General features: G+C 42.5%; 1 protein-coding gene across 7 annotated transcripts in view; it reads right to left on the reverse strand.

Annotated features, from left to right (window-relative positions):
- Nucleotides 1–8,277, reverse strand: part of Rims1 (regulating synaptic membrane exocytosis 1) — a 481,904-nt gene extending 473,627 nt beyond the window's left edge. For 6 of the 7 annotated variants that reach the window (XM_028767198.1, XM_028767197.1, XM_028767196.1 and 3 more), the window contains exon 1: nt 7,719–7,882. In XM_028767198.1, the coding sequence (XP_028623031.1) occupies nt 7,719–7,882 (164 nt within the window). Of the gene's footprint in view, nt 1–7,718 lie in introns of all 7 variants that reach the window. The other variant, XM_028767193.1, reaches the window with a different exon arrangement.
- Between the last annotated feature and the right edge of the window lie 5,621 nt (nt 8,278–13,898).

Raw genomic sequence — 13,898 nt, forward strand, 5'->3', positions numbered from 1 at the left:
AGCAGAGACCACGGAGGAGGATTGTTTTACAGGCGTACTCCTCATGGGTTGCTCATCCTGTTTTTTTTTTTTTTTTTTTACACATCCCTGGACCACTTGTGCAGGGGTGGCACCGCCCACAGTGATCCAGTCAGGCCTGTTCACATCAATCACTAATTGAGGAAATACTCCCTAACAGGCTTGTCTACAGGGCAATCTGACAGAGGCATTTTCTAAGTTGAGGTAACTTCTTCCCTAAACTGATCCTAGTTTGAACAAAAACCTAACCTGAACATTTGGCTTCTTGGAATTAAGAGTATTCTTCAAAGATCAATGATCTTCAGGTGCAGTAATATACACTGCAAAGAAAAGAAACTATGCCAGATCTACCTAGTGCAGCAAACCTTCATCAGTGACTGCTACTGCATTGTCTTACTTGTGAATATATATCCATATTAAATATGACAGCCCATTAAAGGAAACTAAATAGCATAAGGTATCTATCTACATGGCAGTATAGACACTTTAATTGGTTTTCAATGTGCATGCCTTCTCTATATAAACATGATAATATCTTCCAGACAAGTAACTTAACTTAATGATGACCAATTAAAAAAAGTACTAAACAATGTGTAAATCATTAACTGGGTATTATCATCCGTATTATCTCAACTTCATTCACTATGCTTCTTTAAAATAGCTAATATTCTAATTAAATGCCTTAACAACTTACAAATTACATAAGATTCCTTTCAACATTATTACATTATCTTACTACTTAAACTTCAAAGGGATTATCAAAATATTACTTCCTAAAATCTGTTTAAATGAATTTGCATACCAGGGATATGGTCTCTAAACTGAAGGCTGTACTTTTGCTGGGCTCAAAAGAGGATTAGCATCGATAGTACTATGTGCAGTTGTAACTTAACAACTATTATTTAAAACTGATTGAAACTTTGAATGCAGCCCTCCCATAAAAGAAGCACCCACTCAGATCCCATGAAATGCAATGTCTTGTTTTCAGCAAACCATTACTGTTGGGCAAATGATGGTTTTCAAGATTCTACATCCCTTGTTTGCATTACTTACTGTTCTGATGAATTTTAAAACTTTTAATTGCTTGCTTTTTTAGTGGTTTGCTACAAATAAGTTGGGACAGGGAAAAAAACTTTTAAAGAGGAAAAGGTACTCTAATTTGTTGTCTAAACTCATACTTAAAGTTGACAGTATAAAACACTGTCCATAGCAAGAAATTAGGTTAAAAATAAAGGCGAATCAATGGATAAGACACTTTTCCTTTTAAGCAGTTTTCTTTTATATATGCATAGGGAAATTTCACATAATAGTAACAGAAGTAGGAAAGCCCCAAGCCACTTCTGTAGTATAGGCCCTCACTGTTAGCTATTAGACCTAGGTCAAAATAAATGCATATAAACCTGATATAAGAATGTGAGACAATACCTGCAGAAACCACTGGGCATTTAGTAAAGAAATGTTAAAAAGTGAAATGCACTTGTTACACCATCCAACAGAAAGCTAAAAAGATAAACTACCTAACTAATAGTCCCTCAACCAATGTAAAAAAAAAAATGAGCTACTTAAATACCCCATGAAACCAAATAGGATGACTTGGTAATGTTTATAGGTATAGAAAGTGATATCACTAAGACCAATACTTAGTAGGGCATAGTGGGCACATGTCCTTTAATCACAGTATTCAAGAAGCTGGTGTGTCTTAGAGTTGGAGCCTGGTCTATCGAGAGCTTTCCAGAACAGCCAGGGCTACACAGAGAAGCCCTATTGTGAAAAAAAATAAAAACAAGCAAAAAAAAAATCCAACAACTAGACCAAAAACCTCATTCAGTATTCTATAGAGCAAGTCAGTGGTCAACCTTTCAGACCATGGAAGTTTCTAAGTGGTCGGAACTACATCAGCAACAAGCTATAAGAAGAATGGTGTCTCTATTCTACCTACACAGTCCATTGCCTGATCAAATTTTAATGCCTGAAATTTTAATGCCTGTCCTTATTGTTGAATCAACAATCATACCATTCTATGAATAGAAGTATCCTAGCCATGAAAATTCAGAGCAATGTGGCTGAGATAGACTTGCAGTCGAGAAGAATGTCGCAGAATGGTATCGTGTTAGGGAGAGTTGTGTGCGAAATACCAAGTAGGCCAGAAAAACAGAAGTTAGAGAGAAGTGTGTGCTCAGAAAAGCATAGAGGATCCCACCAGCCATATGCACTTCTCCTGCTGCTTGGAACATCACTGGATTCTCAGACCAAATGCCACAAGTAAGGGGACAAGGAATCAAAGTTCTAAAGATTCCATTAATAGTATAAAACAAACCAACAAAAATTAAATGGACCAATTCGTCATGAGTTGAGCGGAAGGTAAATGGTATCTGTAAGCATCCAGCAAAATGTCTCAAAAATATGAAGTAACTAGTACATGCTAGCTTCCTATTCCCAACAGATGAACACAACAGCCTACAATACCCATGCCCACGTTTATACTATGGACTTTTAATACACAGTGAAGGCTGGAATCACTGGGTAGGAGTTTAGGTTCTATTACTCTTGTTACTTGTGGCTCAGGGAAATGTTTTCCAACTCTCTAGAGCAGATCTAGAATATCCAAACTGATCTCAGAAGATCCAGTGTTCAAAGATGTTTAAAAACAGAACATAGACCATTAAGGTAAATGAAATTCAACACAATGGCACTTATAATCCATGCAGAACAAGCTTATCCATATGTTTCTTATAGACGTGGGAGAATAGAGTGGTTTCAGGAATTCACACTGATAGCTTTCTAGGAGGTTTTAGACTGATTTACACAAGTCAGCCTTCCCATTGAACAAGTTGAACAAATAACTTTCGCCAGAGGTTGTGATTCTATTACTCAAGTTGGCTGTAACCCAAGGATCACACCCATAGTGCAAAGCATAGTGAACATCAAATATGGTAGTGTAAATACATAAATGGTAGTGTCCTATTAAAAAAAAGCATACACACAAGTTAAAAATACATCACTTGAGATCAATCAAAAACCAACGGCTTTGTGCCTTTCCATTATTTCTGACACCACCGTGTTCCCTTCATTTTTTTTAGACTTCTCTTTTCTATATTTTTCCCATGAACATATGAGAACTTTCACAGTGTGCCTGTACATTTATTAAGACAGGTTTTTTTGGGAGTGAGATTCCTACACAGCACAGGGTTAGCTTTTCTCTGAATCAAACTCCTCTTACTACCAGTGTGGAGCAGGAGTAAAGACAGTAAGTCTCCTACAATGTATTCACCCTACAGGACATCTTAAACTCAGCAACCATGCTCACATTCCAGCCACTATCCCTCTTTGCTATCCATCTTTCCCCCTTTTCTTCTCATCCATCCTTGCTTGAACAATAGTGTAGATACATACAACATGATGTGTATGCACCCAGAGGGAAAGCAGGAAAACCAAAGCAACAGAGATTTCTCCTTCATCTTTTTCTCCCTAAGCAGGCTATATTGACAGATGTTTGAAAATAAAGCCCACAGTCCCCCAGCAAGAAGGCAGAGATGTCCAAAGCTGCTTTTGTAAACCAAGTCACATCTTGAGGGGCAGAATATAAAATGAATATGGAACCCCACAAAATTCTAACAATTTTCTAACCCACGTTCACACAGTAAGTGGGAGAAATCAAATATAAAAAGATGCCCGGTTCTTCCAAAGGTCTTTCCACTGTACTAACACATTTTCAAGTATCATTAAATTGGAGGCAATTCCCTTCCCCTCAATCCACAGGAAGTTTCTGTGCACCGGTGGAAGTGAACTCGGCCCTGTGCCATTAAGACCAGCAGCTGATTTTCTCCATTAGCTTAATCTGTCAAACCACTTGACTGAATTGAAAGAAAGACCAGAAATTCATCTAAGGAAAGGATAAATGTTAGAAGTTTCTTCTTGGTTGAAGACAATGTAGCGCCTGGGTAAGCAGCTGCATTTGTTGTGAGAGTCTGGGTTTGAAGTCTTGTTGAACCATGTATGTGAGTCAATTTAGGGTATCACTGAAACCCTCAGGATACAGTATCGATTTGAGGTTTGTGACACCTGCCATATCTTCTGCACAGGATACTGAGAGAACTCAAACATACAGTGTAAGTCAGCACAGTTCACCCATCTGATATTGTAACTGATTAGAGTAATGGCTGGCATGCAGTAAATATTCAATAAGTGTTAGCCAATTTCAGTAACCATTTCAATATGGTTTTTTAATTTACATCATTGAATCATCCCCTTAATCTCTACTTCTATTTCCCTTTTCTCTTCCTATTCTGAAGCTCATTTCTCTTTGAAGCTTTTATTTAAGAGAAGGAATAAGATTTTTACCTCTAATGAGATCGTCTCTGATTTAAGTCTCAGATAACACAATTTTCCATCTGTGTAATATATTGACCCATGATGCCTGGTGACAGGTACTTGAAGGAGCATTCATTGAGAAAGTGAGGTTTCAAAAAGGTTCCAACACACACACACACACGCACACACACACACACACACACAGAACCAAAATTTGAGACCCATTTTACAAACAGTTACATCAATCATAAAATATAATTCTTGAGAACTAATTTTTTTCTAATTATAAACAATATTACGTAAATTAGTAGATTTTTACAAACTAATGTGATCATGAGGATAAAATACTTCCAACTTCATGTAACATTTTTAAATTCTTGAAGTGGAAGTAAAATGATTTTTTTCCTGTTTATACCTGTTTAATGTCATTATCGAATCTAGACTTCAGCTGTAGTTTGCAATCAAGGCTAACTATACAAATATGTCCTGATTTGTATTTTGTTAGGTGCTCATCCATTTTTTTCATTCTATCTATGAATGTTTGCTGTTATATCTTGTGGAGAAGAAGAACTCACACACAGTAGGCAGTGCAAGGTGAAGGTTCTTCAGTCATCACAAAAATATATTTTTAAATCCAATTTCTCTGTTCCTAGAACTTAAGTTTTGTTTGGTACTTTTGTAAAACAGATTTCTCAGATATGTGATATGATGAATCAAGAATTGCCATAAAAATAACTTTTTTTTTAAAGCAAAGGCCTGTTGTGAAAAGCATCTTATATTCTGATCATTTTCCTTGGCAAGTTGAGAAAAAGCCACCACCCATGACTAGATGTCATCAAGGGCCCCTTACATATGTGTCATTTGAATGGGCCCTATGATCCCTAGTTTCCAAGACACAAAATTCCTTCTAGGAAAAATAAAATAAAGTGTAGCACTGTCTCACTAATTGCAGACACCATGAGAGGCTTGCAGAGAAGCACACCAGCGTTCTAAAAACACTTGCCAACCCACCACTGCACAAGAGGCCAGGACTTTAGTGGAGGAGGCCAATTGACAAAGTTAATGCAGAGGTCCAGGGTTATCGAGAACTGTTGTATAACAGCATTCCACGCTGCGATATTCTGTGAAATCGTGCCATAAAGGAATAGTATTTACAAGCCCCATGGAAAGCAGTGGAAAGGATATGCCAGGCAGGAGCAGTTGGACAGAGCTTTTCATTTGCTTGTCCACGTAAACCCATAGATTATATCATTGACCCTAGGTGCTCAGCAGGTTTGTGATTCTGTCCTAAACTCATCCACTCCCACTTAAAACCCATCACTCTCTACAACGCTGCCCCCAGCCAATGAAGAAGCATTATGGCCACTACTTGCACTGTGCCTCCCTTTCCTAGCTGGACTCTGTCAGGCAGCAACCCATACTTATCATTAGCTGCTGGAGGCCTCCATCTACCTGCTGTCTGCAGCAAGCACCGAAAGGAAGAACAGCAAATCTGCAAGTGCTCACCAATAAGGACAGTGTCTAGGACAGGTGGCAGGGGCTGCAGTGGTAAGGACAGATGGACCAACAACCAGACAGACAGACAGCAGCACCATTAAGACAGCATCCATTACTTCCAGGCTCAGAAGAGGGGAAGCCTGCAGCATGGGGGTGAGGGTGGGAGGAATGTCATTTTTCCACTAGGGACAGAAAGCAGATTAACAAGGGTTCTGCCTCCCTCAAGCTGGCAGGCTTAAAGTATTTGGTTGGTTTTTTTCTCTTTTTTTCTTTTTTTTTGGATGAGAAGGAGCAGGGAATTCAGAAACCTGCTGCTCTTATAGAGCCAGGCCAGCTCTGGCCTTCTAAGTTAACAGCCTTTTATTTTTCCCAGAGTCTATAATGAAAGAGGGGGAATCACTGAATTCCTACTATTTTGCTGTGACCTGACACTCACATCTTTTCCTCAATATAGTCCTCCCTACTCTACAGCAGTTGCTTTTGCTTGAGAGACCCACAGTCTGTGAATGCAGCGTTCCCTATCAGCTGCACTGAAGAGAAGGAGATGCCTTCCCCGACAGCACCTTCCCTTCAGTAGACAATTCGAGAGAGTTTGAGGAAGGCCATGATGGGTGTGCCCTGTGCCCTGGTATCACCCCCTGCTCCCTCTCTAGACTTCCCTGCAATCAGCTAACTCTAGATGCAACAGGTTCCCTTTGGCTCTTCGTGTCAATTGCTTGCCCCAAATACACCTTCTGCATAAGCAGAGGGTACCAAGACATTAGTACCAGTCAGGGTATCTACATCCCTCCACTCCTTTCTGGAAAACTTTACTGAATTTATGAAGACCTCCCAAGGGAAGACAGAGTTGAAATCTCTTTTAACTTCACTCCATGGGCGAGGCTAAGGAGCCAAACCCAGCTTATATGGCAGTTCTTGCAGGCAGTTCTGAAGCAAAAGGTATCACAGACTCCTGAATTACCAATAGTGAACCTTATCTCCTCCTCATGCCCAGGAAAATAGGGGCACCAGGCATCGATCCCCTAAAGGGTGGCTGGGTTCTGTAAACAGGGGATGTGAAGATATTTAATCACCAACTGCTTCCTTTGGGAAATGGGAAGGCCTCAGAGGTCTCTTAGAAGCCAGTAATGAGGAACCCCGATTTTATTTCAGGCCAGAGTTACCAATCAGCTACTGTCATTTTCAAAAAACTTTGTACTGCCAGTGGCATTGCGTGTGGATAAAAAAATGTGTCTTCATATAGTTTATTCTGTGTAGAAGACTTGGGGGTAAAAAAAAAAAAAGGTTCAAGAGAAGCTGAGAAGACAGGTTACCAAAGATGGCAACTGCCCAAAAAAGACCCAACCTTTGCATCGTAAAATGAATGAGCACCAAAACAAACACTAAAAATAAGCCTTTTTATTATATAAATACCAGCACCCTTCACTGTTGTAACTCAGATCTGCTCAACAACTCCAAGGAGGAGCTGCCCTCAGCATCTCTACCTCCACCCTTTTCTCCACTCATCCCCTGGTCCCTAATCTGCCCTCAGCCCGGAGCTCTACCATCGGGTGGGATCAGCTTCATTCAGAGCTGCATATCCCACCCTAAGGTGGTCCCCCTGTCCACCTAGTCCTCCTGGTCACTCCTGTCTCAAGACATCTTCCTGGGGTCTTAGGTTTTTGGCTTTGTAGGATCCTCTCCTTCCTCTGGACTCCCAGACCTCTACCCTGCTCAATCCTGGGGTGGGGCCCCTAGTCCCAAGGTGGGCACCTTTGCCCTCAACCCTGCACCCTCGGCATCCCCTCCCCCACACTCAACCAAGAGGACCTGGTGAGTGAGTGGTGAATGGACGGATGGAGGCACCACCAAGGGATGGATGGCGCGCCTTGGGGGGTTGGGGGGGTGCTTACTTGAGCATGGCCTCTTCTTTTTCCTCCTCTTCCTTCTGCCGGTCCATCACTGCCATGATAATGTTCCTTTCCTCTTCGGTCAGGTGGCTCAGGTCGGGCAGCTCTTGCATAGGGGGAGGCACCGTGGGTGGGCGAGGACCTCGGGGACCCACGGCCGAGGACATTTTTCGTGGCCTGCCCGCCCCCTCGGCTCGCTGGCTCTGGCTCTCACCTTTCGGATTCACGCCCCGCAGCTGCGCCCCTGCTTTCCACGCTCACAGCGAAGCTCTCCCGGCGGCGGCGGCGGCGGCGGCAGCGGCAGCAGCAGCGGAGCCGGGGACAGCGAGGACCCAGTCTCTCATGATGCTCTGCCTCCCGCCGAGCCCGGATGCTGCCTTTGTTTGGGTCGCCCTGGCGAGGCTCGGGGCCGCCCGGCCGCCTCCCGCAGCCCAGCCTCGGCCGGCGGGGGCGGGCAGGCGGAGGCACGGCGAGGGGGCGAGGGCTGGCGCTGAGCTCCGGAGCGCGGCCGGGCGCGGGCTGGGCTAGCGGGCCGGGGGCGGGGCCGGGCCGGGGCCGCCCGACGCTGCTCGCTCGCGGGCTCCGCTGCCTCCAGTTTGGGGCTGCAGGAGGGAGAGGGAGAGTTTGGGTGTCAGTTAGGCGGAGTCTCGGAGCTTCGCTCCCGGGTGATGCTGCTGCTCTCGCAGACATAAGCTGCCAGCCACTCAGTCCTGGAGCCGCTCCGCCCACGGGCACCACCCACCCACTCCCCGGGTCCGAGCCACCCGTGCCCCGGCCGCTCCCTCCGCCCCACACTCGCCGATGTACAGACTCCACTGATCTCTCCCAAGGTACCCCTCACCCTGAGTCATCCTCCTTCTCCCAGGTCCTGGTCCATGTCATCCTCCCCAGCCCTGTTTTCCCATGGGTTGCATTAATCATCTTCATCCTTGCCAGAGTCTTCATCATTGATGCTTTTTGAGCACCCACGGGGTTTGGGGTTTGGATCAACATGATGGTATATCCTCTAGATCTATTTTTCCTCTTCCTGCCACCATATCTTTCTGCTTTACTCGTCTAGTGTGCACAGCCACAGTTGTGTGTGTGGGTTTCTAGATAATTTTGGTGCACACACACACACAACATACACACATCCAGCAACCCGAATTGCCATTGTACCCTTCAGTGCTCTCTCTCGACGGGCTCTCGCTAGAATTGTTCTGCTATGTAGCCTTATTTTCCCCCTCAAGACGCCCCACCACACAGTAACTCTTTAATTTGCCATTTGGGGCACTGGGTAGCCCCATCAGACCGCATAACTGCACTTCGCTGGTGCTTGTAAATGGATTATCTACTCTAATTCCTCCAGTGATGTTCGCTATTATCATGTACTCACTTCCAGCCTCCCTGGGTACTTCTCCAGCAATACCACGATGCCAGGATAAGGAAAACACCCACCCATGTCCTATTGGATTTAGAAGCGTCTGCTCAGTGCCTGGTAACGACGATAGGCATTAAAGGGTGAGCTTCGCTTGGTGATGAAGAGGTGGAAAATTAATAGACAATTCTTTCAAAATACGTAATGTTATCGCCTTTGAAACCTGGAGACTGAATTTTGTTAATGCAATTATAAAAGAATCAATAGAGAGACGGGCTCAAATTGAGCCATTTCCCAGTAAGGATCTTATAGTAATGATGAGACACCGGATGGGTTTTCTCTCCCGGGGAATTCTTTCTGTAGTTCCATAAGCAAGATAGTACCTATTTTCCTCCTTCGGCCTTAACTTTGTTAACATGTGGTGGAGGGGTGGGGTAGGGATAGGGGGAATATACGATGCTAAAAGCTTCTCATTTTAAGATCTTATAATTTAATTGATTTTGCCTGTAAATGTAACTTGTTTTATGGGGAGATATATATGTGAATCTTCTCAGCAATTAAAATGCTTACTACCTACAGTATTAACTTGGTTCTTAAGACTCAGTCTCTCCACTAAGCAGAACTCTGAATTATTTGAAACAACTGCCATGTCTCCTTCAGCCATCTCCAGAGTAAACCTAGCCACTTATCCATACAGTAATGCTTAGCAGTATCATTTATGTATCTGGTCATTCATGTTGTCTGACTTTGAACACATCTAGTTCCCCCCATCTCTTTCTCTCCCTCTCTCCTTATAAAATAACTATCGAGAGGATTATACACAAGAACAATCTGCAGTACTTAAGTATTTATTAATGCTTTATAAACATCATGTTTATACAACCCAATATTGGACATTTTTTATAGTTGCGCCAATTAAGAGATTGTCAATGAAATAACTGTGTGGTCTGCTAAATTTTCCACTAATCTTTTCATAGGTACTGATGTCTAGCCAGATTTCCTCTTTTCTCTAATTAAGCAGTTGATAGAACATTCTGATCAGCATCTCTTCTTCATTAAAAAAATTATACTTGCTTCTCCTCGCTGATCACATATTTAAGAAGATTTAAGAAAGAGAAAGAAAGGAAGGAAGGAAGGAAGGAAGGAGGGAGGGAGGGAAGGAAGGAAGGAAGAGAGAGAGAGGGATAGAGAAAGGGAGAGAGGGAGAGAGGAGGGAGGGGGGGGGGAGGGAAGGGAGGGAGGGAGGGAGGGAGGGAGGGAGGGAGGGAGGGAGAGAGAGAGAGAGAGAGAGAGAGAGAGAGAGAGAGAGAGAGAGAGAGATCTGAGTTGGAATTCTGACTCTATTCAAGACAATGTTGACCCTGGCTAAATAACAGCCCTTGCATCTGTGTAAAATAGAGTAGAGGCATGTAGGCCAGATGGATGGTGTATATTAAATAAGACACATGTTAAGTTGTCATCTGTGTGAAAACCTCTTTGTATGCTTTTTTTTTAAATTTCAAGGTCTTCCCAAGTAACATGTTTATCACTCTGTTATTAAGGCACTGAAGGAAGCTGCAATACAGACAGCTCAGTCATTCTGCCAGATGCCCATCTCTGAGGAGTCAACTTGGAAATTTGAAAAGACCATGGACAAAGCCCCATGCCCTCAGGAAGTTTGTAATCAAGTTGGTTCTCCTGAAATTCTCCCGAAATACAGATAAAGCCTCTGTATAGATGGGAACTGGCTGAGGAAAACTCTCGACTGAAAGGACTCAATAAACAATTAATAACGCTGTTTTAATTTATTTTGGTTGCTATAATAAAATAGCATTGGTAGAGTGGCTTATATAACAGGAATTTATATTTGGAAGGTTTTGAAAGCTGAAATCTCAAGATAAAGATGTCTACAGGCTTGTTTCCTCTGATGCACCTCTTCTTGGCTTCAAAGCAGCTTCTGTATATATGTCTCTTTGGTGTCTCTCCCTCCACATGCAAGAATACCTGTCCTATTAGATTAAGACCTGACACTTATAGACACATTTAATCTTATTTACCTGTTTAATTTAGACCTTGTGGAGGGCTGAAGAGATGGCTCAGCAGGTGAAGGGACTCACCAACAGGTCTGACAACCTGAGTTTGATAACCAGGACTGACATGGTCAGAGAGAGAGCCAGCATGAGCACACACACACACACACACACACAGTATGCAAAATAATTCTTGTCTCCAAAACATGGTTATATTTAATAGAACTGGAAGTTATAATTTCAGCACAAATTTGGGAGGGAATCCATTTTATTACATAAAATGTTGTCAGAATTACTTGAGGAAAATGACTATTTACACTATTACCTTAATATCAATATAAAGGAATCCGCTGCTCAGATACACTTTTGTTCATAGCTACCTTACTAAGCCATGTATGTGAGTGTGAAAATAGTAAGTGAATAAATGATGGTGTATGTGAATAAGTGCCAAAACACGATGTTTCTTCTTTCTCATCCATTATGGAGAAGATCAAAACAAAATTTGAAAGCACCAAAAAAAAGAGAGGTTTCTTAAATGTGCATGCATAAAAGCAGAACTTCTCGGTCTTTAGACATGCAAGCAAACAGTTAAGGTGTGTGTGCCCCTGAAGTATATGCTGCAGCTAGTTAGTTCCTGGAAGCACGCCACTAAAACATGCTCAAAGAACTTGGGAAAATTTGCACAATAGCTCTCTCCCAGAAACTCACAAGGTGCACTAACAAATAGAAAAGTGCTAAGGTATAATCGTTTGCTGCAGTAAAGAAAGCTGCTTTATGTGGATGGCTGCTTTTTCCCAAATGCATTGAGCCACAGAGCTGTTATCTCCTGATAGGAAAGCATGCCTCAGTAAAAGTTTGGGAAAAAAAGCTCTACTCAAATCCTGTTACCTGAAGCCTTTAATTAGAAGGGCATGAAATGTCTGGTATAAGTCTCCTTGTGTGACCAGTATTAGTAAATATAAATAAATAAAACCTTAGTTATCTATTTATAAAGCATGTATCCCACCTCCTTGAGGGCAACATGAATTGTTTTAGAACACAGCCTGAAACCATCCAAATCTATTCTTTCTGTTAATATTCTAAAAATCGTCACTTCTCAAAAGCACTCTAAAATTGGATACTGAAATTCATTATTAATTTAATTCAATTAACTGAGGTTTTTGAACTGTAAGGTAGAAAATCACTGACACAAGTCAGTTTAACCCCCCCTTTTGCATCTGAGAGCTATGGTCAGTAAGTATTATTGCTTTCCAAATCAAACCTAACGGAAATTCAGATGGCGGTATTATTTAGGAGAGGTGCATCACAGAATTAGCTAGTCATCTTGGATTAGGTGTCCTTATAAAGCAAGAACACAGACATCCAGAGGAATGGAAACTGTAGGTAAAGACATAAAGAGATACACATGGGGAAGAAAGCCATGAGAAGACGCAGGCAAAGGGTAAGTCATGCTGCCACAAACCAAGGAGTGCCAGGAGCCATCAGAAACTAAAAGCATCCATCTCAGAGTCAGTCCTAGAGACTTCAGAAAGAACATTGCCTTGACTAACCACTTGGATTTTTATTTCTAGCTTTCATGATTGTGAAAGAAAACATTTCCATTCCTTCAAGCCATAGTTTCTGATACTTGTTATAAAGTATCCCACACACCTAGTGTAGCAGCTATGTGCATTTGGACAAATCAGTAAATGGCCCATTCTGCTTAGTTACTAAGTTAACATAACACATGCCTTCAAAAGTCATAGAGAGGAGGAAATATGGCAGACATTTACACAGTGCCTAGAAGATGGAAGTGACTTTATTTATTCCTTTAGAGTGCATAGATTGAAAAATTGTTTTGTGCTCAATGTTAACAGTATATATGATTGGAAAATATAGAGAATTAACAAGTGCTAACCACGGAAAACAGTGCACACGAATGTCCTATATTGTGAATAAAATGTCTCTGAAATGGACACATGCTTTGTTTCCCATGTTATCTCTGCCTGTCTGCCTGCTACAGTGGTAGAGTTTAGCAGATGCAACAGAGGTCATGTACACTAAGCTCTAAATGATTACCTTCAGCCTCTTTACGAGACTATCGATTCTTACTCTAGACGCATGCAATACCGTTGAGAGAGACAAGCGTAAGTAAAGCATACCAGAAACCTATATGATAAAGTAGACAGCAAGTTTCCATATGCAGTTGGAATTGTTAGTCCTAAAGCGGGGTCCTGTGAACATATGGTTGAAGGATGGAGAAACCAACATAAGGAGAACCCAGAACAGAATAGAATCACAGATGTGAGAGAGACAAGATCCTGAGTCAGGAAAGGCCACTCCTGGAGGAATAGAAGGCAGGACAACAAGCCAGGGTCATCAGGAGGGAGACAAGAAGACCCAAAATAGGACAGAGTCAAGGAGGGCAAGGAGGACTGGTTTATTCCTCTGCACCAAGAAACCACTAAAGAACCGAGGCATGGAGTTACATCTGCATTTTTAAAAGATTACCTGTGGGTGGCAGGGGAACGGGTGGCAACCAGGGAGAGTGGGCACAGGGAGTCTGGCTGGAAGAAATTAAAATGGCTGGGAGCAGTGTTAAGTAGTGGGAGTGGAAAATCTGAACGTATTCAAGATGTGCCCTTTGCCCTGAACCTGGAGAGCTGTGCAGAGATGAAACGTGGAGTGTGTGAAGAGGAGAATGATCATGACTCACTCCCAGGGTGGTCTGAGGTGTAAGTCAGGGTCTGTGGATATATACACTGACATGAGAAACCTGTGGAACTCAGGAGGTACATGTACTGTAGGCATACCAACTCCTTAGCATCAGCATCTAAA

The sequence above is a fragment of the Grammomys surdaster genome, unplaced genomic scaffold, assembly GCF_004785775.1.
Source record: "Grammomys surdaster isolate TR1022 unplaced genomic scaffold, NIH_TR_1.0 171, whole genome shotgun sequence".
Classification (NCBI taxonomy): domain Eukaryota; kingdom Metazoa; phylum Chordata; class Mammalia; order Rodentia; family Muridae; genus Grammomys; species Grammomys surdaster.